Source organism: Mauremys mutica, chromosome 3 (genome assembly GCF_020497125.1).
Source record: "Mauremys mutica isolate MM-2020 ecotype Southern chromosome 3, ASM2049712v1, whole genome shotgun sequence".
In the NCBI taxonomy this organism is placed as follows: domain Eukaryota; kingdom Metazoa; phylum Chordata; order Testudines; family Geoemydidae; genus Mauremys; species Mauremys mutica.
The window spans coordinates 135,451,224-135,475,763 of record NC_059074.1 but is presented as its reverse complement, the minus strand read 5'-3'; the positions used below and the strand labels follow the sequence as shown (position 1 = coordinate 135,475,763).

Sequence of the window (24,540 nt, the reverse complement as noted above, 5' to 3'; positions counted from 1 at the left end):
TAGTGGTGCTGGTTTATGGTGAATCGCAGGAACTGCCGGTGAGCGGGATGAATAGCGACATGAAAGTATGCATCTTTCATGTCGAGGGCAGTGTACCAATCCCCCGGATCCAGGTACGGAATGATAGTGCCAAGGGAGACCATGCAGAAGCGGACCTAGACTAAGAACTTGTTGAGCCCGTGCAGGTCTAAAATGGGTCCCTTTGCTTTGGGAATGAGAAAATAATGGGAATAAAATCCTTTTCCCCTTAGTTCCCAAGGGACTTCCTCCACCCCCACCCCACCTTGAGGAGCGACTGAATCTCCTGCATGAGGAGTGCTCATGAGAGGGGTCTCTGAAGAGGGACGGGAAGGGGTCTGGGAGTGGGGGAAGGAGGAGAAGTGAAGCGTGTATCCAGTGATGAGCTGCCAAAATCTTAACAACCGGTTCCCTATAAAAAGTTCTGATTTAAGGGGGGGGGGAGGGAGGGGCCGGAGAGACATACTCGTGGGGCCGGGGGCCCCTGCAGGGCCTGGGGCAAATTGCCCCACTTGCCTTTCCCCTCCCTGCGACCCCAGAGCTCGCAGCCCCCTGCCCCCTTACCTTGCCGGCAGCCCAGAGCTCAGCTGAGCTGCCCAGCTGCTGGCCATGCTGCGGCTCTGTGGGGTGGGGGAAGTGGGGGAGAGCCCAGGGGAGACATCCTCATGGGGCCGGGGGCCCCTGCAGGGCCTGGGCCAATTGCCCCACTTGCCCCCTCCCCTCCCCTCTGGCCAGCCCTGGAGCTTGCAGCAATCCCCTCCCACCTAGCCAGGCCACTCAAAAAGCGGCAGCAGGATGACTCCCGAGCTCAGCTCAGCTGCCCAGCTGGTGCCAGAGGCTGGCCACGCTGCAGCTGAGGGAAAGCGTGGCAGGGGTCCAGGGAGCCTCAGCCTCCCCAGCTGGGAATCCTGGGAGCAACAGGATGGTCCGGCCCGCGGACCGGAGTTCTTTGCCCACCTCCTGGCCCTTTAACAACCGGTTCTCCATGGAGGTCTAATTTTAGCAACCGGTTCTTGAGAACCTGTGGGAACCGGCTCCAGCTCACCACTGCGTGTATCCCACTTGTACCGTGCGTAAGACCCAACGGTCCGATGTTATGCGGGACAACGCATGGTATAAGTGGGACAAGCAGTTCAAGAAACATTTGGAAGGATCCGGAAGTTGGTTTGGTATGCTGTCATCGAGTGCACCTCCAAAACCCCTGCTTGTTGCCGGGTTGGGCTTTGTCCTGGCTCTGGCCTTGGCTAGGCGTGTTGTTCCACCTATGTCTGTTGTCTCTGCCCCTACTGTGATAAGGCTCCTGTCTAGGACGAGGCTGGTATTGCCGTTGCTGCGGTGGCTGGGGCTTGAAAGGCTTCCTCTGAGTCGCCGGGGTGTGCATCCCCAATGACTTGCGGGTTGCCCGGGAACCTTTGAGGCTATGCAGAGTGGCATCCGTTTGGTCCAAAAACGGACCCGACCCTTCAAAGGGGAGGTCTTGAAGGGTATTCTGGACCTCCTGTGGAAGGCCCGAAGCCTGGAGCCACTCTGAGCGCCTCATCACCACCACTGAGGCTATTGTTCTGGCTGCTGCATCTGCCGAGTCCAGAGAGGCTTGGCTACTGCCTTTCCCTCATCCATGAGGGCCGCAAACTCAGGCTGAGAGCCCTGGGGTAAGGCATCTTTAAATTTGGAAACTGCCACCCAGGAATTAAAATTGTGCCTGTTCAGGATCGCCTGCTGATTGGCAATCCTCAGTTGGAGGCTCCCAGAGGAATAGACGTTTCTCCCAAATAGCCTTTAGCTTCCTTGGCCTTGGGAGTGGGGGCTTGCTGACAATGGCGTTCCCGTTCATTGACAGCTGAGACAATCAGCGAACAGGGGGCTGAATGAAAAAAGAGAAAGTCATATCCCTTGCAAGGGGCAAAGTACTTCCTCTCCACCCTCTTTGCCATCAGCGCGCTAGAAGCTGGGGTCTGCCAGACTGTCTTGTAATTGGACTGGACTGTCTTTATGAAAGAGAGTGCAATTCTGGCGGATCCTTCGGGGCTTACGATGTCCACTATAGGATCCTCCTGCTCTACTGCTTCCTCCACCTGTAGGCCCAAATTTTGGGCAACTCTGTGGAGCAGCTCCTGGTGCCCTCTGTGGTCAATCGGGGGAGGCCTCGACACTGCTGTGCCCGCCACAGCTTCATCCGGGGATGATGAGAAGGTGAGGGCCTGCTGTAACTCCTCCGCCAGTCCTTCTTGCCCTTCCTCATATGCCGGCCGCTCGTTCGGGTCCTGTCTAATTGATTGACCCTGGGATGGCACCGGGCTCGGTACTGCTTCTGTTCTCCGGTGCTCTGGAGATGCGTCTGGTGGCCTCGATACCGTGGCCTCCTTGGGTGCGGAGGGGTGCCCGCTTGGGGACCGGGACCAATGCACCGAGTAGCCAGACTTGAGGCTCTGGAAGAGTGCCCTTGCTGCTGGTGATAGGCCCATGGTGTCCAAAAGTGCCACTGCCCTGGCAGGCCCACTGGGGATGCCACGCGGTCTGGGGCTCTCTGCTAGCCGGCGCTCTACAGGAATAGCTGGAGCGACCTGAGTCAACCTCGGATTCCGGAGGATGCCGACCTCGAAGGCCAAGGCAATGCCATGGAACGGTGCCGTCGGGGGGCTGGGGAATGGCTCCTTGCCGATCGGGACCAAGATCAGTACCAATGCTTCCGGGACCGGGGACTTTGACCTAGCATCTCCTTGGTGCGCTGACGGGGCCGATGCCGCATGCTGGCTCGGATCCAGTGCCCTCAAGTCCCGTTGTGTTAGGGGCAACTGGGAGTCCACGGAGGATGAGCTCGACCGGGAGCGGTGCTGGGAGTAGTGCTGGGGCGGTGACCTCAATCGGCGCATCACTGCTGGCTTGCCTCTGGATGGCACCCTTGGTGATGGTGACGGAGGCTTCTCTTTACAATGGAGGGGGCTTGCCACCGACAACTCGATGAGGTCCTTTGCCACCTCAAAGGTGTCCGGCATGGAGGGCTGTTCTAAGAGCTCCTCCAGTCCTTCCTCCAGTCCTTCCTCCACACTCAAAGTGCTTAGCCCGTGGCTTGAAAGGCCCTGCAGCGCCAGAGCCACCGGTGCCAAAGCGTGTCCTGAAGGCCGCACCAATTTGAGTGCTCGGTCCCTTCTTATGTGGGGAGCACCCTCTGCCTCTAAGTTGGCCCTTCGACTGTATTGGCGAGGTCAAATGGTGCCGGGGTCTGTCCTGCTGCCTCAGTGTCATATGATTGCAGTGCCCTTCCGGTGCCAGATCACGAATTGATGCCGGGGAACTCCGCAATGAGGACGCCGGCGCCGAAGCTGGATGGTCCGAGGCCGAAGGTTGCAGGGCGGCCTCCATGAGTAGCTGCTTGAGGTGAAAGTCTCTATCTTTCTTGGTTCTTGGCTTGAAAGCCTTACAGATCTTGCAGTGCTCAGTCTGGAGTGATTCCCCCAAGCAACGGAGACACGAGTCGTGGGGATCACTAATCGGCATAGGCTTGCGGCACGTGGCACAAGCCTTAAACCCCTGGGCCTGAGGCACACCCTGCAGCCCAGGGCTGGTGCTGGAAACAAATTCCAAACACCTAAAACAAAGGAAGCTTAACTATCTACTATTGAGAAGTGCTAACTACTGAGAACTATTAATGACTGGTAACTGCTGACTACAGATAACTATGCTAAGGGATCACATAAGGAGTTGTACCAACGTGGCCATGGACGGTAAGAAGGAACTGAAGGGGGATCGGGTCTGCAGGGGTATATATGCACCAGTGTGGAGGTGTCACTCTGGCAGGGGCTCCCCTGCCGGCCTGATGGGAGCCGCTAAGGGGAAAAGTTTCTGACATCTGTGCACATTACACTCGCACACCTAACGTGTAATGGATGTGAACAGTCACTCAAAGAACCACCATCATGCTTAGCTTCTCATTTTGTGTGGCCCTCTACACACAATTAAGACCAAATGTAGTAAGTGCAGGCCCTGATAAAGGCCCAGTATGAGGCCTGAGGCCTGAACTAAAGTAATGGTCAAGACTTTGCTAACATAAAGCAAAGTTAAGCTGTGAGCCAGAGGTAGGCCCTGCTCACAGAAGCTGGCACGAAAAGGGCTGATGCTGCATAAACATATATTCACCTAGCATAAACACAGCACTAGAACACACTATACTGAAACATTCCATAGATAACAGGAGGACAGGCCAACCCATCCCAATGACAGGGGCAAAAGGGTAAAATGATGGATAGAGTTGTTTTGTTTGAACCAACATGTACAAGGTAGAAGGCGGTACCTTAATACGTAGAAGGGTTGTAACCTCAATACGTCAGGTGTGATGTGTAACTTGTTTGTATTTGTGTATAAGAATGCACTCCTGGGGCGAAACCTTTGTCCGGCCATAGGGGGAGTGAAAAGTCCCGCCACTAAGCCGGGTCCTTGCCAAGAGGCACTCTTTCGCAGTACGCCCGGTAGACTAAGTAATCTACGGGGACCCTGCACGGGTGTCCAAGGTCGCAATAAACCTAGCCAACATGGCTTTGCATCTTACTGGACTCTGTGGTTATTGGGAATTCTCGTCGGGTCTGCTGTGTCAGCTACCTGCAGAGCTGGGGCAGCACACAGAGGGAACTCACGCATGCAGCCAAGTAATATCAACAAGAAAAAAACAGAGCACCATACCGGTACCGCTCTGACAACACCATACAGCTTTTACAAATGGCTTTTCTTTTACTATACACAATATGCTAATCTATCTTTGGGAGTAGTGTACAGATCCCATACCACTCATAAGAAAGGCCATACTGGATCAGATCAATGGTCCATCTAGCCCAGTATCTTGTCTTCAGACAGTGGCTGGTGCCAGATGCTTCAGAGGGAGTGAACAGAACAGGGCAATTTATCGAGTGCTCCATTCCCTGCTGTCCAGTCCCAGCTTCTAGCAGTTGGAGGTTCAGGAACACCACTGCAGCACATGTAGTTAATGTCCAGCCAGTAGCCATACTGAGGCTACATTTAAACTTGTTTTGTTCATCCAAACACACATTCCAAAACACATAAGAAGCAAAGTAAATTTCTAGGACCTGACTGTATCCCCTAGATCTTCATGGGAAGGATTCACCCTCATGTGGAGCTCTTCCTCTTTCAGACAGGTCTTGTCTTCACCAGAAAAAAACATGAGTTCTTAACTGAAGTTAGCTAACGTAAATTCACAAGAGAAGGCAGTTTGTTGTTTTCTCATGAGTTAGCAGTTCAAGGTGACACTCTAGGCTCCAAAAGTCTTTAATTCAACCAGCTAACACACATGAAAACTACAAAATGCCCTGTATAGTCATGAGGATTTTACTTTGTGGTAGTTATCATATGTTAGCTAACGCAGATTAAGAACAAACTGTTCTTCCTAATGAAGATGCACCCACAGTAGTTAGGCTCAGCTGCTTCTGTGGCACCTATACCCTCCATCGCATAGATTCAGCAAAGCCCTCTCCACACAATCCAAGAATGGAGGCTGGTTGAGCTGGGATGTACAGTACAAACTGTCCTCTGTCTAGCATCACAGACCTTGTATGAAGTTCACAATCTCAGTTTTTGCAGTTTGCCCATTATCAATCCTAAAAAAATAATCCAAGAGATTAATCCATGAAAGACTATTCCTGAAAATATTTCCCCAAAATGTCAAATAATATAATACTGAGCTGGACAATCTGTCAAATCATGCTCCACCGGAGCCGTGGGACCAGCGGACCCTCCGCAGGCATGCCTGCAGGAGGTCCACCGGAGCCGCGGGACCGGCAACCGCCAGAGCGCCCCCCTCAGCGTGCCGCCGTGCTTGGGGCGGCGAAATTGCTAGAGCCGCCCCTGACTGTCACAGACTTGGTAGGCACCAAAATAAATCAATAGAGTTGTAACATTTTGTGGAAAAACAGCCTACCATACATGAAGAGCAGTTGTGTGACATACTTTACACTTTACTGACATTATGCCACAAAAAGCTGAAACAATTTCCCACATTTTGGGCAAGTAATTTCGTTTCTCTCATGGTCTTGTAAAATGATTAACAGGTGAACTGTATCCACTTTGCTTATCCCAGAAGTCTGAAAGTTCAAAACGTGATGCCAAACTAATTTCCATATATTTTTCTCATTTTATTGATTACAAGAAGGGTTTATAAACTTTTGGAATATCACAGTGGTGCAGCAAACAGGTATTTCAAATAGAAAGAAATGGGTTAGAACTGTATTTTTTAAATCAAATTGGAATCATCCAGATAATTATCCAAATGGATAATGATGGATGCTGAAGTCCCCACTGCTCCCATTACAGAAGATATAATGGGAGGGACATAACATAAGGACATATTTTCAGCTAGCCATCCATCAGAATAATGTTATAAAAGGCTGCAGAGAGTGAATGATTGTACCATGGGTCTAGAATAGACATAAGTGATTTTCACTAGGCAGAAATTAAGAATGCACCCCACCACTTTTATAGTCAAGTGATATCTGAAACATGATAGACATGCAGATCTAGAGTTAAGCACATTTGGGAGTATGGAAGAATTCCATGGAATATCAGCTAAGCATTTCAGCCCACAACAGACTTTGCTTTAGTGACTTTCAGAGATAAAAAAAATGTGCAAATGCTAATCTGTTTTGACTTTAGCAGGCCAATACTGAGTAGGTATAAAGCAGCAAATACAGTACTTTTATAATGATCTTGTTTGAATTCTGTTCCTTGGTAGGACAATGAGCCTGGGAATTGATCTCCTCTTAATCAGATTTACACACACTTCTTTTTTATTACTACAAAAGTTCTTTACTCCATCTTAAAACTGCTGTGATCTAACAACCTAAAGGATCATTAGTAGCCTATGAAGACCATGCATTCAGCCATGCAGCCATGCAACATGCAACAAGGCAGTACATAACACAACGCAAAAATGGCAAAGAAAACCAAGTGATGGCCATGCTAGTATTTGTCAAGGGTCTCCTTACCAAACAGTGAAATCCTATGCCTGACAAGAACTCCAAGTTTGCAGAACAGGCTGAAGACAAAAGAAAAATAAAGAGAAGAAGGGGGGAAAAGAAAAAAAAGGAGAAGAAAGAAAAATAACAGCTGATATATGAGCAGGAAAAAGCAACATGATGTCACGCAGAAATTCTCTGAGCAGAATGTAGGACTGAGAGTACTAAAGAAAGAGATTTAAAGTGCATATCCTTAACAAACATGGTTAAATAAGCACATATTCTAATTAAAAAAACAAAAAACTGAAAGCAAAGCTAAGTAATATAAAAGCGTTCTATATGAAAAACCACAAGGAAATAATCATTGAAGTGTTACAAAATAAAATGCAGTCAGTGGGCTATTCAGAATATCATTGAAAAATTGGGGGAAAATGTAAGGAAATCAGATTAATTAAAATGTTTGATGATAAAGGTTTAATTAGTCCAATTTGGATCTCATCATATTTAATAGATTAGATAATTAAAAAGAAATCTTGTCTATTAAAACATTTAACTTAAATGATTTAAGACCGGAATTAAATAAACAATAGTTTAAGTGGTTAAAATCAAACAAAATATGGATATGACCAATGGTTTTGTTTAACGTGTTTAAATTAATTTTAGCATTGATGTAAGATGCCCAGTTGAGAGCAATGGATTTTTTTTAATGTTTTAAGTTTATTCATAGACAAAGGAACAGCTGTTCAAGCTTCCCCACACTGCCCCCCAACCATTGACTGAACCTTCATTTCCATCTCCACGGAGAGAGTAGTTCACTCTTCATCTTCTAATTCAGTTCTTTGCATCTCTTAGGAGAACATCACTCAGGGTGTATATTGGTGTCTACTGTGGTGTCATTTTCTGTGGCAAGGACCTTAGTCCATTAGAAACTGTATTAAGAATATCATCTCATTTTACTTCGACCACCAGCATCCTGGGCCTAATTCCAACCAGTGATGTCAAAGGGAAAGACACTATATGTCCCATTATCCAGCCCCTGACCCAGCTAATCCATCATGAAAAGTTTTTCAAAAGTATGTTATCATACATAATTTGTTTTGATTTAAACAGTAACACGTTAAATAGAGGTCAATCTATTTCTCCTGTCAGTATATGAGCACTACAGTCATCAACTTGAGTAGAAGCTGTGCTCACATAGTTGAGGGTGGAATTAAGTTCATGAAGCATGTCTAGCATGACCCAGCTGGCAACAAAGCCAAGGGCCCAATACTCGGGCTCATATCCAGAATCGATCCTACTGAACTGCAGTACTAAGAGGAGCTGCCTTGCTAAGTGGGCTGGTCTTAACAGAGAAGACATTAAATCAAAGCCTATTCTGTCAGACTCTGGTCACTAATCAGGTGGAAGTTAATAATTCCATGGTACTTTAGATAAAATGCTGGGGATAACCTTAATGTCTTGGCCCACATTCACTCAAAAAAAACACATCAAGATTTAATGTCCAAGGCCGCGTGTGTTTGCTGACCACCAAGTGGTTGTTGGATTTGCCTACACAATCTCTACATCACCATTATCAATTCAAAACTCGTCTACTTTACTGCCAAAAAGAAAATGTAGGTTTTGTTGGGTGTTTCAAAAGACAGACTGTCTTTCCATCCTGGGAAAAAACTACATGAAGCCACGGTCTAAAGGAAACTGAAAACAATTAAGAAATAAAAAAGAACAGCTTTGGTGAATCTCATACCCCTTCCTAAGCTCAATATTGAAATTAAACCTTCCCTTCTTGAGTTTTACCTTGCCTTTCTCAAGGCCCCTGAAATCTTTGGCAGGGGTGGCTCCAGACCCCAGCGCGCCTCCAGACCCCAGCGCGCCAAGCGCGTGCTTGGGGCGGCATGCCGCAGGGGGTGCTCTGCCGGTCGCCGGGAGGGCGGCAGGCGGCTCCGGTAGACCTCCTGCAGGCGTGCCTGCAGAGGGTCCGCAGGTCCCGCGGCTCCGGTGGACCTCCCGCAGGCATGCCTGAGGAGGGTCCGCTGGTCCTGCGTGGCTTCAATGGAGCCGCAGGACCAGCGGACCCTCCGCAGGCACGCCTGCGGGAGGTCCACCGGAGCCACGGGACTGGCGACCAGCAGAGCACCCCCCGCGGCATGACGCCGTGCTTGGGGTGGCGAAATGTCTAGAGCCGCCCCTGATATTTGGACAGCTAGTAGGATGGTTCATGGCAGAGGACTGTAAGATGGAGTTCCTATAGCCCTTGAACATTGAGCATCAAGAATTAATTTTACAGGCTAGTAATGGATGTTTGGTCAGGTGTGTTACTGTGTCTTTTAAATTCCTTGAAGAACCGCAGACAAAGCAATGTTAGAAATGAGATGTCATCAGTTTGCTCTAATATGCCAACTGTTATGAGTCATGTTCAATAAGGCTACCAGAGAATAGCCCTCATGTAAATATGTCAGCCCTCTGTATCTGTGTCACCAACTTGTGTTTGTGTATGTTACAGCCTTCCCTCTGTGCTAATCTGCAGAGATTATCAATCTGTGAAAGCCCTACCTAGTGAACCTTGGCTCAAACTGTAGCAGCTCATGCTTGCAGCTCCAGAGAGCCCCAGGTCGTTCTCTGGCATCAGCCAAGATGGTGGCTGGATATGCTGACTGATTCCTGCTGATTCACTGTGACTGGCTAGCGGCTGAGGGCTGGTGAGGGGATGGGAGCAGAGCCGCACTGAGTCTGGGGATGGGGCCAGGCACAGGTCCGGGAGCCAGGGACACAGAGGGGGGTGGGACTGGAGCAGAGCTGGGAGCAGGGAGCTGCTGGGTGGTGCTATCTCCCTGCCCCCTGTGCGGGCTGGCTTGGGCCTGCCACATCCCCCGGATATTCCTCCACACCCCCTAAGGGGTGTGTGCCCCACAGTTTGGGGACCTCTGGTTTAGAGGCGGTGGAAGTAACAATTTAGCAGGAGTTTACATAAGACAAACAGGTATCTGGAGGTAAGCCTAAGAAGAGAGAAGCTTGGGGTAAAGGGTTGGGCTGAGATTTATGTTGTGTTACTATTAATAAGAAAGTCCCAGAAAAGGTGTGAGTCTATATTATATACAGAACATCTTGACTCTTCTCAGAGCAGGGTCAGAATATGTTCTCACAATCTGCCATGGTTAAATTTTGTTCTTGAACATATTTGTGAAATTTTGCATGAATAGCAATTTTTGCACAGTCTTAGGACTTGTCTGTACTGTATGTGAAAGTAAATTTAGATTCCTGCCCACCCGAATAACAACCACTGCTTTTTAAAAGTAGTATTGGATTCAGAGTCTGAAACACACACATTTTTGTGTGAATTCTCCCTTCTAATGAATCATCTTAATACAAGAAAGAAAATGAAAAACGTTAGATCACTTGTGTTTCCATAAGGCTACTTTACCTCCCCTAACTAAGCTAAAACCTGCCTACAACTACTGTTCTTTATTTATTTTTACCTTGTCACCATTTCTTTCTCCTTGTTAGAGGCATGTCCCCCACTGCTGAGAGGCCTGCTTGCTGCAGATAGGAAATACAGCCGATGATTTTTGAAATACTGATCAATTAAAGGGAGCACAACCTGAAATACATCAGAGAAAAACAGGCATGGTCAGCTCAGGGCTTCTTGAGCTTGAGTTCATAATATTCATTTCACATCACAGTTTCATGGCAGGAGGAATTTCTTAACACAGAACATGTTTTTTTCTCTTTAAATTCTGTTTTATCTTTAAATTCCTCTTCTTTTTAAACAAGTCACTGAGAAAGGTGGAAGCACAGCCCCCTGGGACTCCATTGCTGTTGAAAGTGTTCGGATTCAACAAAACCAGACAACTCGCTGATACACACATTTACCAAAGTATAGGCCTGCTCCAAAACCCACAGACATCAGTGCGAGTCCTTCCACTGATGTCAATGGGCTTTGGGTCAGGCCCTATTTGCAGTTCCTATTTTAAGGTAGATGGGGCCAGCCTTAAGTGGACAAGCAAAGCAAGTGACTGCTAGGCATCCCAAACAGGCTTGTTGCCTCACTTGTCTTGTCCACCCCATCTGTTCCGCTAACAGTGAACCTCACAACCAGATCCCTCCCATCCTCTCTCTAGCTTTGGGCACCACAATTGGTAAGACCAGGGTAGCCCCAGTATTAAGTGGAACAACAGCAAACACTGAGCACTATCCAAAAGCATCACATTGAATAGAAAGTGACCTCTCACCCCACAAACAAATAAATAAGTGTCAAGCCCAGACATGCTGGCTCGTGCCAGTGTTTTCTCCTGGATTTTTAGGAGGGATATGAAGGGGGAAAGGTTATTTATTTATATTTCTAATAAAATATATCTATTATTACTCTGGATCTGTTTGACAGAGATTAAAAATATATCAAATCAAACAGCAGCCAGCCTGACAGCAGCTCCCTACAAAACTCAGTCTCCAGCAAAACTAACTGTTCTCCCCAACCAACATATTTTCCCATCATTATCTCTTCTCCCCCTAAAACCTCCCATGCCACCAAATGGAGTTTAACCCATGAACAGAGCCGACGGTTCAGTGCCTATGGCTGATCCATCACCCAGGCATGGATTAAAAAAAAATAAAAATAACAAATTCCAAACCTTATTTCATTTGGGAATAATTTTGAAAGGAAAAAGCGACATGAGTTCCCCAGTGGATGAAACTGCAGATGGTGATATATTTTGTGACAGTACTTTATAGCACAAAGACTATAATTTACTGTCAGGGAATCAGGGTCAGAGAATATTGCAACACCTGTCTGCTTATTCATTAATGGATTGAAAAGGCACCTTGAATGTGCACACACCAGGCAAGCTTATGAGAGCCAAAGGTGTAAGCAGAATTTCCTAATGTATAAAAAGATAAATCCTTTTTGGCACAACCAGACGTCAAGATAATTTTAAAACAAAGAAAGAAAGAGGGAAGGTGACATTGGGAAATATCTAGCTGTGTTTTCTCCAAGTATAGCTCACATTAACTGCCTAAAGATTATATAATAGAGACACAGTCTACCCTCCTTCACAACTGGGCTAAACCAGTACAGGGATAACATGAGGAGGTTATGAATACTTAGCATGATATGCAGTATACTGTAAAGAAAGGAGATAAAGGGAATTTAAAGGAGAAAAATATAATTTTTTTCATAGATGTATTTCATGTGTTAGTCTGTTCAAGCTGTGTGGCTTTTCATTTGTCAACAATATAACAAAATTCTGTACACATTTAATGTAGACAAATGCAAATATAACAAGAACACACATGCTTCTTAACAAGCAGTTTCTGCACTGAAAAGGGATAAGAAAAGATATACTGTACTTTGGCAAAGAACTTGATTTCTTGCTCATAAGGGAATTGTTCTCCTTTGCCTCTGCTGCCACCATCTGTGAGTAGGAAGAGTTTAAGATGCATACTGAATAAATAAAATTACATGCTGTTCTATATTTTAAAAATGCCCACTTCAGAGGAAGTAATTTGTTTCTCTTCTTTAGGGCTAGGTTTTAATATGCTTCAGATAATATATATTAGTTACATTTGTATTTTAAGACTGCTTCATCAGATATAAGATACATTATAAAAGGGGGTAAAATAAGGAGCCAAAACCTCAGGTGGCGTATATCAGTGTAGCACCCTGGAAGCCAATGGAGCTATGTCAGTCAAAAATCTGGCTCAGTGTTCTTATTTTTGTAAAAGTTGGTAATGTCTTATAAAGACCCTGCTAGCATATATAAATAAAGCTAAAAGTAACTAAAAAAGAAATCAGAGTAGCTTTTAATTGACTTCATTTGATACAAAAAATCCCAGCCAGAATTTGGGACCCCTACTTGATTTAGCCAACTTTTTCCCCATTATAAAAGCCTGTTTTGGGAGCCAATTAATGACTTTTTCTGTGAAAAGGCTGTGCCTAGGACAAGAGTACTAGGAAAGGAAATTTGACTGTGTTTCAATCACAGATCTAGCACTCAATTATCGTTGCCTGCTGTTGTGGTTCTCTTGTTCAGTAGCAGTGCTCAGTATGATGCATACTGAGTGTAAGCACAGACAAAAACCATAAGAAATCAAATGATAAAGGAGAGAAAAATCTCTCTCTCTGAAATCACATAACTGAATTCCACAGAAAGAATTAAAGTTAGATTAGGGAAGCTCAATACCTCAAAAGAGTAATTATATATATATGAACTACAAAGATTATGATTAAACCAACTTTCCCCTGTAATTTACAAAACTACTGGATTTAGATTGCATGGTTATGAATTTTCTGTCTAAAGAATGCAATTAATTAAGAGAAGTGCTCACTGGAGAGTAAACTTACTTCAATTGCCACACTACAATGAAACTCAGATACCAATTGATAAACACATCTGTTGCAATCTGCAAAATCCTGATAAGCAATTAGTGTTAGACACATGTCCAAGTGAAGCCAAAAAAACGTAAATTTTCCCACCCCATTTATTTTGTGTAGAGGAAGGGAAATAAATCATTCTTTTTTTCAAGGAGCTTGAAACATTTACCGTGATCAAATGAGCAACAACTGTTCATTACACAGAAATAAAACACATGCTGTTTTAGAAGGCTCTGAGCAGGTAAGAGTCTTCCTCACTTCAACAGTCCAGGAAGTTGAAAAAAATTTAACCATGGCCTTTGATGTTGCCCAACCAGTGTGGCAAATTACACTCACCAGGAGTAAAACCTGTGATAATTTAAGAAGTTATATGAATGAACTGAATCCTTTAAAAAATTTATTAGTGTGTTCTTTCCACACACGTTCAGGGTTGGAATGCATCTTATAGGCTCTGTCCTGTATAGGGAGCATTGAAGAGCTTCACTGTCCCAGTGGAAGCACAATTCCTCCCAGAACTCATCTAATTAAGCATTTTTCATCTAATTCTCCCAAACAGTGTGGTGTAGCTAAGCTGAGAGAAGAAATTATGGGAGCACTAGTGTAGACAGGGTACCTGGGGGCCTCTGGTATTTTAAACCACTGTGTCCTCCAGGCCTACTCTGACCATGGTTAAGACAACACAGCAGTGAAAATGCTAGCATTTACTACCCCTGATGGAACTGTGCTGGTGATATGTCGATGATGGGAAATTTGAAGAAAAATGCTAATGCAAAGAGGATGGATGACTGGGCACTAACCTGGGACATGGGAGACCTGGGTTCAATTCTCTACTCTGCCACAGACTTCCTGGGTGACCTTGGGCAAATTGTTTAATCTCTCAGTTCCCCATCTGTAAAATGGGGTCTACCTCACCGGCGAGTTGTGAAAATAATGCTAAAAACAGTGAGGGACTCATATACTATGGTAATGGGGGCCACTGAACTGCCTAATCTAGATAGCTGGATATCCCTAGAGCTCCTGGTGAACCAGGGGAGTGCCGAGGGGACGTATCACGAGAGGATACAACATGTGCTCTCCTGAATAGATGCCCCAAAACCAGGGGAACCTGTTCCACCCTCCCACTCTACAGACTTGTGCAGAAACCTCTATCTATGATCAAATTCACCCCAGTTAACTAACTGGGTAAAGTGAAATCAATGGGAAATCACCAGGACTGATTTGTTTCTAAGGCCTTGTCTACATAGCCGCGCGGTTCAGACTACGGGGGCCTGAACTACAGTGTGCACTAGCCTGTGGCACTGTAACTCCTCTGTGCGGACTCTATAGGCATAAACTAAAAGGTACCTATTTTACATTAACTTAGTGCTGTTTAAATAGGACTACATCATCATGAACTAGGTACCTTTTAGTTTGTGCCTACGTTGTCCACTAGTGTTTACTGCAATTCAGACCCCTATAGCCCAAATTGTGCCTAAATCTCAATGCCAGACTACCAATCATAAATTAATTTCCTTCTCTCTACTTGTCTACTAATGGAAATCTATTCCACAGAGGTGCATCTTAATCTGTCACTGTGCATTGTGCATCTTTCACTTACATTGTGCAAAAACTAGCATGAATTCTTTTTCTACTTAAATGATGTCAAACCTTTATTTTCCTGTCGGCATAACTCCATCTTGCTGGAAAGGCATGCTGAGCTGAGCTCACTTTTTATGGCATTTCTGGGGTTATGCATGCAGGGCTGAACACTCAATGCTTAGGGCAGGGTGATGGGGAGGAAGGACATTCTTTTCATAAGCTCATGTTTTGTGAATTGAGGAGGAGGGAGTTTACATTGAATGGAAATCGTATGTTCTTCATCCCAGCTGGCCAGCCCTCCCTCCCTCTCACCAATACTTGATTCCCTCTAGGTAAGCCCGAGAACTCTCTACTGGTGTCTTCAATGAGGGCCTGATGTCTCCTCCCTCTGCCATTGCCTCCCAAATGAATCTTCCCTGGCTTCTATGACTGCTAAATAGGGCCAATACACCTCCCTTATCTCCAAGGTTATTGTGGAAGAGAGAGAAACTGGCCAAACTCGATCAGGTATGGCATATGGCTCTGTAAGGCAAGTAGAGCCATGAAGAAATAGTGCAATACTGTAGCTAGCAAATCCTCAGAGGTTCCCTCACAATCAACGCTAGGAAGTGAAGCCCCATAATGTCCTTTGTGGTTTCTAGAGAAATCTTGAATTGGGATACTAACGCCATGTGGAAACTAAAGCTAGCCATGAATGTGGTGGCTTGCTTGTTTACTGGAATATATTGGCATAAGCACAAGGAATCCGAACTTCCATGATCTACGCTAGTTGCCTGTGGGGTTTTGGGTAGAGTGTAAAGTATTGGTTTTCATGTATAAAATTGTAAATACTCAAGAATGTGGTTCGCAGCATTTTCCATACTGGGCCCTTCCACACTCGCCAGAGCCTCCCCCTCACCTAGCTGGGATTCCTCTCACGTTTAGCAAGATGGAAGGTGCAGGGGAGTCATGACCTCCTGACATCTGGCTGTGACCCCCAGCTTGGCTTTGGACTTATCAACCAGAGAACCACTTCTCTTCCCTTATCTTACTTCACAGATGAGAACAGCAGAGCCACTTGAACCAAAGTCTCATTGGTGTAGATGAGAGGTGGACGCTGGTTCTCTGTGAGGGACCCATAGCTTTGGAGTTCACTCCTCCCCACATGCTCTTGGTATAAAATAGCCTGAATTGGATGGTCTGCAGAGCACATGAAAGAGCTCATTTTTTTCGAAGCTTTTGAAAAAGGGGGAGGGGATTGTGAGGGACAAGAACTGATGGAGAGAGAGGCAGTTTTCATTTTTATTTTGCCTGGTTCGCTGTTTGGGGATTACATGATTTAGAAGTAATATTACAAATCTTAAAGATGATATGATTCAAAGAATGTAAGTCACCATATGGGTAGGATGAGAGCCTTTTGTCTCAAACCTATATCTCAGGAGTGACAAGATCAGGGGTTGGCAACCTTTCAGAAGTGGTGTGCCGAGTCTTCATTTATTCACTCTAATTTAAGGTTTCATGTGCCAGTAATACATTTTAATGTTTTTAGAAGGACTCTTTCTATAAGTCTATAATATATAACTAAACTATTATTGTATGTAAAGTAAACAAGGCTTTTAAAATGTTTAAGAAGCTTCATTTAAAATTAAATTAAAATGCAGAGCCCCCCAGACCGGTGGCCAGGACCCAGGCAGCATGAGTGCCACTGAAAATCAGCTTGTGTGCCACCTTCGGCACCCGTGCCATAGGTTGCTTACCCCTGGACTAGATGAAGTTTGAAATAACTACCCGACAGATAAGACGTTAAATCAATGTCTACAATGCTAAGTTCTATATAGCCATTGTACTGACACTTTCCAAAAAACCAATGTCCTTCAGAAAAAAAACATACACTCTAAGAATATGGTATTTTTGGAAACTATACATTTGTTTTTAAGTTTTTCACTGCAAATTTCATGAGTTAAAATATTTAGTAAAAATGTAAGTAGGTATTATACCAAACTCCAGAATGTACTGATGGGCTTCATCCACATATCTTATCAACTGCTGAAGGAAACTGTAAGCAAATCGTTTCTCAATGGAAGGTGTGTCTAACTCCAGGTCCTTTAATCCTCTGAAATAAGAAATAAATAAATAATTTCCCACACACTGACTCAATGCAGTCTTAATTCACTAAACAGCCCAAAGCTACTTACTCTGGTACTTCTCAACTGTCTGTTAGGATGAGAAACATTTATTTGGAGCCAAATTTTCTTCTGTCACACAAATTTGTCTTATTTATACTTTTACTTATACTTTAGCCAGTTACATAAAAATACAGATTCCTCAAATAAGGCTTATAGAAAAAGGGTTTTGCTGAAGATATTGATCCCACATTTTAAGCATCTTTCTCAGTTATGCGTTACTGTCTTACATTGTTCCCCAAGCTTTGACTCCTCCAAGATGAGTAATTTTGAAGCTACCAAAATATTCATATTCACAGAAAAACATTCAGTAGTAATAGCACATCAAAACTCAAGTTTTATTTAATCTTTCTCGTCGAATTTTTGCCAAAATGGCACTAAAATTTTGTCAGCGGTTCACTCTTTTAAGTTAAAATCATAGGCTAAAATGTTCATAATTGGAAGTCTGAGGTTAGACACCCACATCCATTTTTATATTTTGGATGGTTTAGACACAACAAATCCTGCATGTAGGCAGAGAGTTAGACTAGATGACTCTTGCAGTCCCTTCTAACCCTATGATTCAAATAGCTAAATAATACCCTTAATTTTCAGAGGGAATTAAGTGAATAGGACATCTGAAGATCAGGGCCTCTTATTAAATTGTGATTCCCAATCTGTGGCACCCAATTTTGAATTGTTTTACCTTAGACCATCCTATACAGTATAGGACTACTTCCCAATTATTAACAACTACAATATAGCAGTAAATTTTATCTAAAATACCGTATATTCAACTACAATGGGGTTTGAATTTTAAATGCCTCTCCCCATCTCAATGGAGAGAAGTTTGGTTGGATCAGCAGGAAATGGCTAATTCCTAGAAAGGAAAAGGGAGAGCTCATGGAGCTTAGCTTCTTCGTACCTCAAAATGCATGTGGGAATGTGCCTCAAGGAGGGTGAGAGGTTTTTCTGCCTCTCATCCAGGGGAGATGAGGGGAGGTGACTGCCTCTCTCAGCCAACCACACCTCTATTTAAAGTCTTCTTGGGTCTCCAGAGACTGCTATTTCTGCAGAACAAACTGCAGCTGAGCAAAATGCAGCAATGTCTGGAATGAAAAACTGCAGGAGAGCTCACAGATGCATCAGCTAGGGACAATTCTGACATCCCCACGCCCACAGGAGAAGAAGAGGCAGGGAACCCCCACTCCACGAGTTAGGGACTGGGCAGCAGTAGTGGCAGCTACAGCAGAGGCCAGCCCTGAAGCAAGAGGTAGAAGATCAGCAGCAGCAGCTGGGGATGAGTGGAGACAACCTGGCGGAAGCAGGGTGTCATTTCACAGGATACTTCCAAGCCACAGAGGAATCTAACCAGGCTTTCCTAGAGCCAAAGAGAGCCCTGGCCAGCTGAGGTGGGCAGAAGCAATTCCTTGGTACTGGGGGGAATTGCAGGCTTGAGGCCTGTTCCCCCTCTCAACATCCCCAGGGCAGTGGAAGGGGCTGGGAGTCCTCCCCCGAGTGTGGAGTACAAAGTAGAAAGCAGGTGATGGAGCAGAGGAACCCAATGGAGCTGAGAGTACTCAGATATAGGGGAGCTTTCTGAGGAGCACAGAATAACTGATGCAGAATACCTCCCAGAATTCCCCAGTATACAGGGATTAGAATTCTGCCTGGGCTCTGTGAGCTAGTTTGAGGAAAGTTTCTGTTTCTGTTCCCCATCCTACCCTTACCATGTACTCATGTAAGAGCCAAGCAGAATTGTTCCCTCATTATCTTAAAAAAAAACCCTTAAGCTTAACACTCCTTTAGATCCTTTTATATTAAACAAGCTATTAAGGAGGGTTAATTATCAGCTGTGAAGCAAATTCTGCATTGGATGTCAATTTACCTGGAGACAACATATCCATTGATCTGTAGAAACTTGAAAATATCCTGTGCTTTCTCTCGGTCTTTGGCTTTTTCTTTGGCTGTCAGTGTGTCATAGGGAACCAGCAGAGGATGGTTGCCTCCTCCTACTACAAAATGTCAAGAAAATGACAAATTAGTTAGAAAACTTGTGGTCCTTGTTTGTAACAAGCCTGTGATAACATGCAGTGCTTTGTAGGTCACTCTAACAACTAGTAAAATACATGGTAGGTTCCTCTTTACTCTAAAGTACCAATAATATCATAGAATGTCAGGGTTGGAAGGTACCTCAGGACAGGGCCACCCAGAGGATTCAGGGGACCTGGGGTCTTCCCGCCGCCGAATTGCCACCGAAGACCTGGCACTTCGGTGGCGGGGGGTCCTTCCGCTCCGGGCCCCGCCGCGGAAGAAGCTCCAGAGGCCCGGGCTCCGCGAGAGTTTTCCGGGGCCTCATGAGCGAGTGAAGGACCCCGCTCCAGGGCCCCCGAAAAACTCTCATGGGGGCCCCTGCGGAGCCCGGGGCCTCGGGCAAATTGCCCCACTTGCCCCCCCGAGCAGCCCTGCCTCAGGAGGTCATCTAGTACAACCCCCTGCTCAAAGCAGGACCAATCCCCAGACAGATTTTTGCCCCAGATCCCTAAATGGCCCCCTCAAGGACTGAACTCAACCCTGGGTTTAGCAGGCCAATGCTCAAACCACTGAGCTATCTCTCCCCCCTATTTTTCTGTTTCACTAAGCACATTGTTTTTCCACACAGAGTATCTGAATATACATTTAAAGTATATTTATAGACCTGACTACACACATATTTGTAACTTAGTCAAATTATCCCAAGACCTGCAAATGTCATGATAGAAAGAAGCATCAACATCCTAGATAAAAAAAATTCTAGTAGGGAAAAAGCACTTAAAAAGTTACAGTTATGACTTGACATTATGCCAGTGATCACGCTTCACAGCACATTATCACTCCCTCACTGCTAAAACTTGTGTCTAGTTAGATTTTAACTCACATTTTTGCTTTTTTCTCCTTTCTACTCACTGTCCAAAAGAAAATGTCCAACATGGCAAGCTATAGTTATCTTTAAAAGCTCACTATAGTATAATTAGTATATAAATAGTATAATTTAAAAACACTGCTGCTAAATACTGTGTGTCATTGGCTAGTCATACTGAAGTCACTGGCAGAAACTTCTAGGGGGACCAGAATTTGCCCCTTTGAGAAGCAGAGTTCTTTGCTTTTTATAAATACAGTGGTAATAACAAAGGGCTCACATTTTTAGCGAAATAAAAGCGTATCAAGATAAATATCAAATTGTGATGATCTATTTTATAGTAATAAAAAAGTCAATACTACATGGAAAAATTTGAAAAGCATGATCTTCAGGGATAATTCAGACAACTGATCACTCTGACCAGCTTTCTGTGGTGGAGAGAGGAAAAAAAGATAATTAAGGAAATAAAATTTAAAATTTTCCAAAAAATATGGCTTTTTAATTTCTCACTGGTTGCAAATATAGCCAATTTTTCCTGAGGATAAATCCATAAGATTATTATTACTACTACCAGTGTGCATATTTGCATAAAAATATTATCTCTGAGTTTTTCTTTGGAGTTAAGTATCAGAGGGGTAGCCGTGTTTGTTGCTTTTTACAGATCCAGACTAAGAGTCCTGTGGCACCTTATAGACTAACAGACGCATTGGAGCATGAGCTTTCGTGGGTGAATACCCACTTCATCAGACGCAGGGTGGTATTCACTCACGAAAGCTTATGCTCCAATACATCTGCTAGTCTATAAGGTGCCACAGGACTCTCTGTTGCTTTCTTTGGAGTTAAGAATTCATCAGCTCTCAGTACTTATTTCTCACCTGAAGTCACCATTCTCTAACAGGCCACAATTAATTGCGGTGGAAATTACTATGAAGTCACAAAAAATGGTAACTTCGGGTAAGTATTTTGTTATCACATCAAGTCTCTGATAAAAATATAACATTAATGAAATCAATCCAATTCAGAAAACACTACAAATAAGAAGAGATGTTTTCAAAAAGGAGATTCTTTAGAATTTTCCAGGAGGTCTGAGTAAGCTCTTTAAAATCCATGAAAAAATAAACCCTGGCAGGCAAATGTATGTTTTCTCCATTAAAACAAATGGGTGCAGACACTACATTAATGTCAGGTATTTTTGGTTTTCGTGTCATGTTTCACACATGCTGCTGAGTTCTCAATGCTATGCCTTTAGATAGACATGAAAAACACATACAAAATAAATAGACATGACAATCGTATGTAAATCATAAGAAAGAAAAACAGCCCAACTGAGTTTTTCATTAGTAAGAAGAGCTTGTGCATTTGAGGGAGATTTGCATACGTGAAAATTGTTTAATAAAATATAAAAGTGTATTGTCTTTGACGAAAATGTGTCAACATTCATTATATAGCTGACTGCATGAATATCTATTATAGATCTCGGGTGAAATCCTGGCACCACTGAAGTCAATGGCAAAACTCCCATAGACGTCAACAGAGCAGGGTTCAACCTTTATATCTAAGGCCCCAATTTTGTAAACCCTTAGCCATGTGAGTGGTTCTTATTCACATGAGTATCTCCAGAGAAGCAAATGGGACACCTCACGTGAGTAATGGTTACTCATATTTATAAGAGTTTTATTTACATGTTACTACTTTTTTTTTTACTTTCTTACCATTTAGAGAGTCAAATCTCTAAAACAGATGTTTTGTAATTTATTATTAGTTTATTAATTGTTTGTAGATTTCATACAAACTTCTTACTTTAGATGAGCATTTTAAATGCTCACCTATACTTAAAAAAAACAAGCTTCATTAACACCCTTATTGTAAGAACAACTCAAACACTAAATTAATAAGAAAATACGCCATCCAGCACCATCTTTCTATATATTGAACTGCCACAAGTCAGGAAAAAATGAAATTCTTTGACCAAGTTCCATCAAGGTTTGCAGTTTGAAGTCAATGGGATTTGTGCTTCTAAGTCACTGAGGTGCTTTTGAAAAGCTCGCTCTTAGGTACCTAAATATGAGCTTAGAAGCCTCATTTTAGACTCCTGGGGGCAGATCCTCACCAAGTATAAACTGTACTGTGCCATGTACTGAAGCAGAGGATCTTTCCTTTATTTTTGAAAATTTTGAACTGTGTATAAAAAAGTTCACAAAAACTTAGCATACTGAAAGTATTGATAACTTTTCACATTAACACTGAAGCAATTTTGTTTTGAAGCGGCCAAGATTTTGTCTCACTAAGACAGAAGCTTTTAATGAAAATACAGTTTTGGCCCCTGATGCTGCAACACTTATGAACATGCTTAAAGTTTAGCAACATATGCAGTTGCACTGTAGTCAGTGAGTTGCACTGTAGTTCATGTGAGTAAAGTTTTGTACAAGCCTGAGTGGTTGAGTGTTGGTGCCTTCACTTTCAACATTTTTGTTTCCTACAGCAGTTTTGTAATATTCAAGGTAGGGACATTAAAAAAAAGAATCCAGCATTTATGATTTAGTTAACTATGAATTTATATCTACAGTTGCAATAGCACCCACTTGAATTAGGTTTATAAGGTCTCTATCTAATTTACATTAATTTTTCAGTCAATGATTTAAATTGCTCTACCTTGAATGAAATGCTACATATTCTGTATGCAATGCATGGAGAATCTCACTGGATAAAACACTCTATAAAATTAGCATTTTAAAGCCTCCCAGAAAAAGCCAGAAAACTACAGCTTGTTGGAATCATGCATTTTCCCTCTGTGAAATTGCAACCCACATAGATATGCCAACACATCAAAAAGACTCATATTTCATAATTAGAGACAGTGAAAAGATCCACATGTACAAGGAGAGAACTCTATAAAGAATATTATTGTACTGAATACACCTGACCATTAGGTGACAGCAGAGGATCATAATTTTTAATTCTTTTTGCAGAAAGATCTTTCAAAACTATACAATATAACCCTATGTATACACATGACCAGTATCAGATATCTAAATTATTATACTGCCATTTTCATCTGTGGGAAACCAGATATATTCACTATATCACAAAAAGGCAAATATACTGGAAAATCATAACCATTTTTCACCTGCCAAACCAATCCACACTTCTTACCAAGTAGCACCCAGCCTATCATTCATCATAACTCCCTGCAAGGTTTTCAATAAAAACACACCCCTCTTTATGCTGCCTTCCTTGCCTGTAAATCCCCCTATTTAATCAGTGCACAGCGGCAACACCTCTGCCTTTTCAGGAGCCAAATACACCTCCCTATTCCAAATGTCTAATCTTCCGGCAACATTCTTCAGAAGTCCAAATCCCCTCCCCACAAACTGGCTACTTAGGTTAGATAAATTTTATTTAAAAAAAAAATCACAAAGAAACTGAAATGAGGGGAAACAATGGAATATATGGAAATTCACTCTCTTATTCATCCAACACAAAGTCAACCAGATAAGGCCTTACTGCTCAGTAATACTAAGGCTTCATTTATACATTCACTGACAACGCTTTCAAAATTCTGCCTTCAGTCATACACATGCAACCCCATTTGAATCAGTAGGATTGTGCATGATTAACACAGTGCAATCTGGCAAATAGCCAATATCTATAGCGCTCTACTTTAAATACGTGTATAGTGGTATCAAGCCACCATTAAAACACTAGCTACCGCTGTACAGTATATATAAATTGAGATAAAAGGAAAAAAAATTCCATATTTGCTCTTTGCCTTGACATCTTTGGGTGAGAAAAAAAACCCTAAATTCCAGTCAGTGAAATGTACAATGCCATCACTATTTTTTCCCCATGAAGAAATTAAACGATTATAACATCTACAGCAGGGGTGGGCCGCATCCAGCCCTTCAGACCTTTTAATCCGGCCCTGGAGTTCCCGCCGGGGAGTAGAGTTGGGCTTGCCCCACTCCGGCACTCCAGTCAGGGAGTGGGGTGTGGGCTTGCCCTGTTTGGCGCATGCCATGACTCCACACAGCTCCTGCAAGCAGCGGCATGTCGCCCCTCGGGCTCCTACATCGGGAACTGTGGCCAATGGGACCTGCAGGGGCGGCACTTGCGCAGAGTGGAGAGCCGCCTGGCCACGCCTCCACATAGGAGCTGGAGAGGGGACATGCCGCTGCTTCTGGGAGCTGCTTAGGTAAGCACTGCCTGGAGCCTGCACCCTTGACCCCCTCCTGTGCCCCAACCCGCTGCCCCAGCCCTGATCCCCATCCCGCCCTTCAAACCCATCAGTCCCAGCCCAGAGCCCCCTCCCGCATCCTGAACTCCTCATTTCTGGCCTCACCCCAGAGCCTGCACCCGCAGCCAGAGCCCTCATCCCCTCCCACACACCAATCCCGAATTTCGTGAGCATTCATGGCCCCGCCATACAATTTCCATACCCAGATGTGGCCCTCAGGCCAAAAAGTTTGCCCACCCTGATCTACAGAATAAAATGTTAGCATTAAAGCAGAAAAAAATTAAAAAAAAACAACCCTTAACTTTCTTTAACACAGAAGAAAACATAACAGGTAACAACTATCATGT

The 24,540-nt window shown here is 43.9% G+C and overlaps 1 protein-coding gene across 1 annotated transcript in view; it reads right to left on the bottom strand.

Annotated features, from left to right (window-relative positions):
• The window catches only part of RYR2 (ryanodine receptor 2), a gene marked incomplete at its 5' end in the record, with an annotated part of 534,914 nt that overhangs the window by 174,839 nt on the left and 335,535 nt on the right, over positions 1–24,540 (bottom strand). Inside the window, 5 exons of the mRNA XM_045010317.1 lie at positions 7,008–7,057; positions 10,451–10,572; positions 12,318–12,382; positions 16,896–17,011; positions 18,949–19,072. Coding sequence (XP_044866252.1) covers positions 7,008–7,057; positions 10,451–10,572; positions 12,318–12,382; positions 16,896–17,011; positions 18,949–19,072 — 477 coding nt within the window. The remainder of the gene's footprint in view (positions 1–7,007; positions 7,058–10,450; positions 10,573–12,317; positions 12,383–16,895; positions 17,012–18,948; positions 19,073–24,540) is intronic.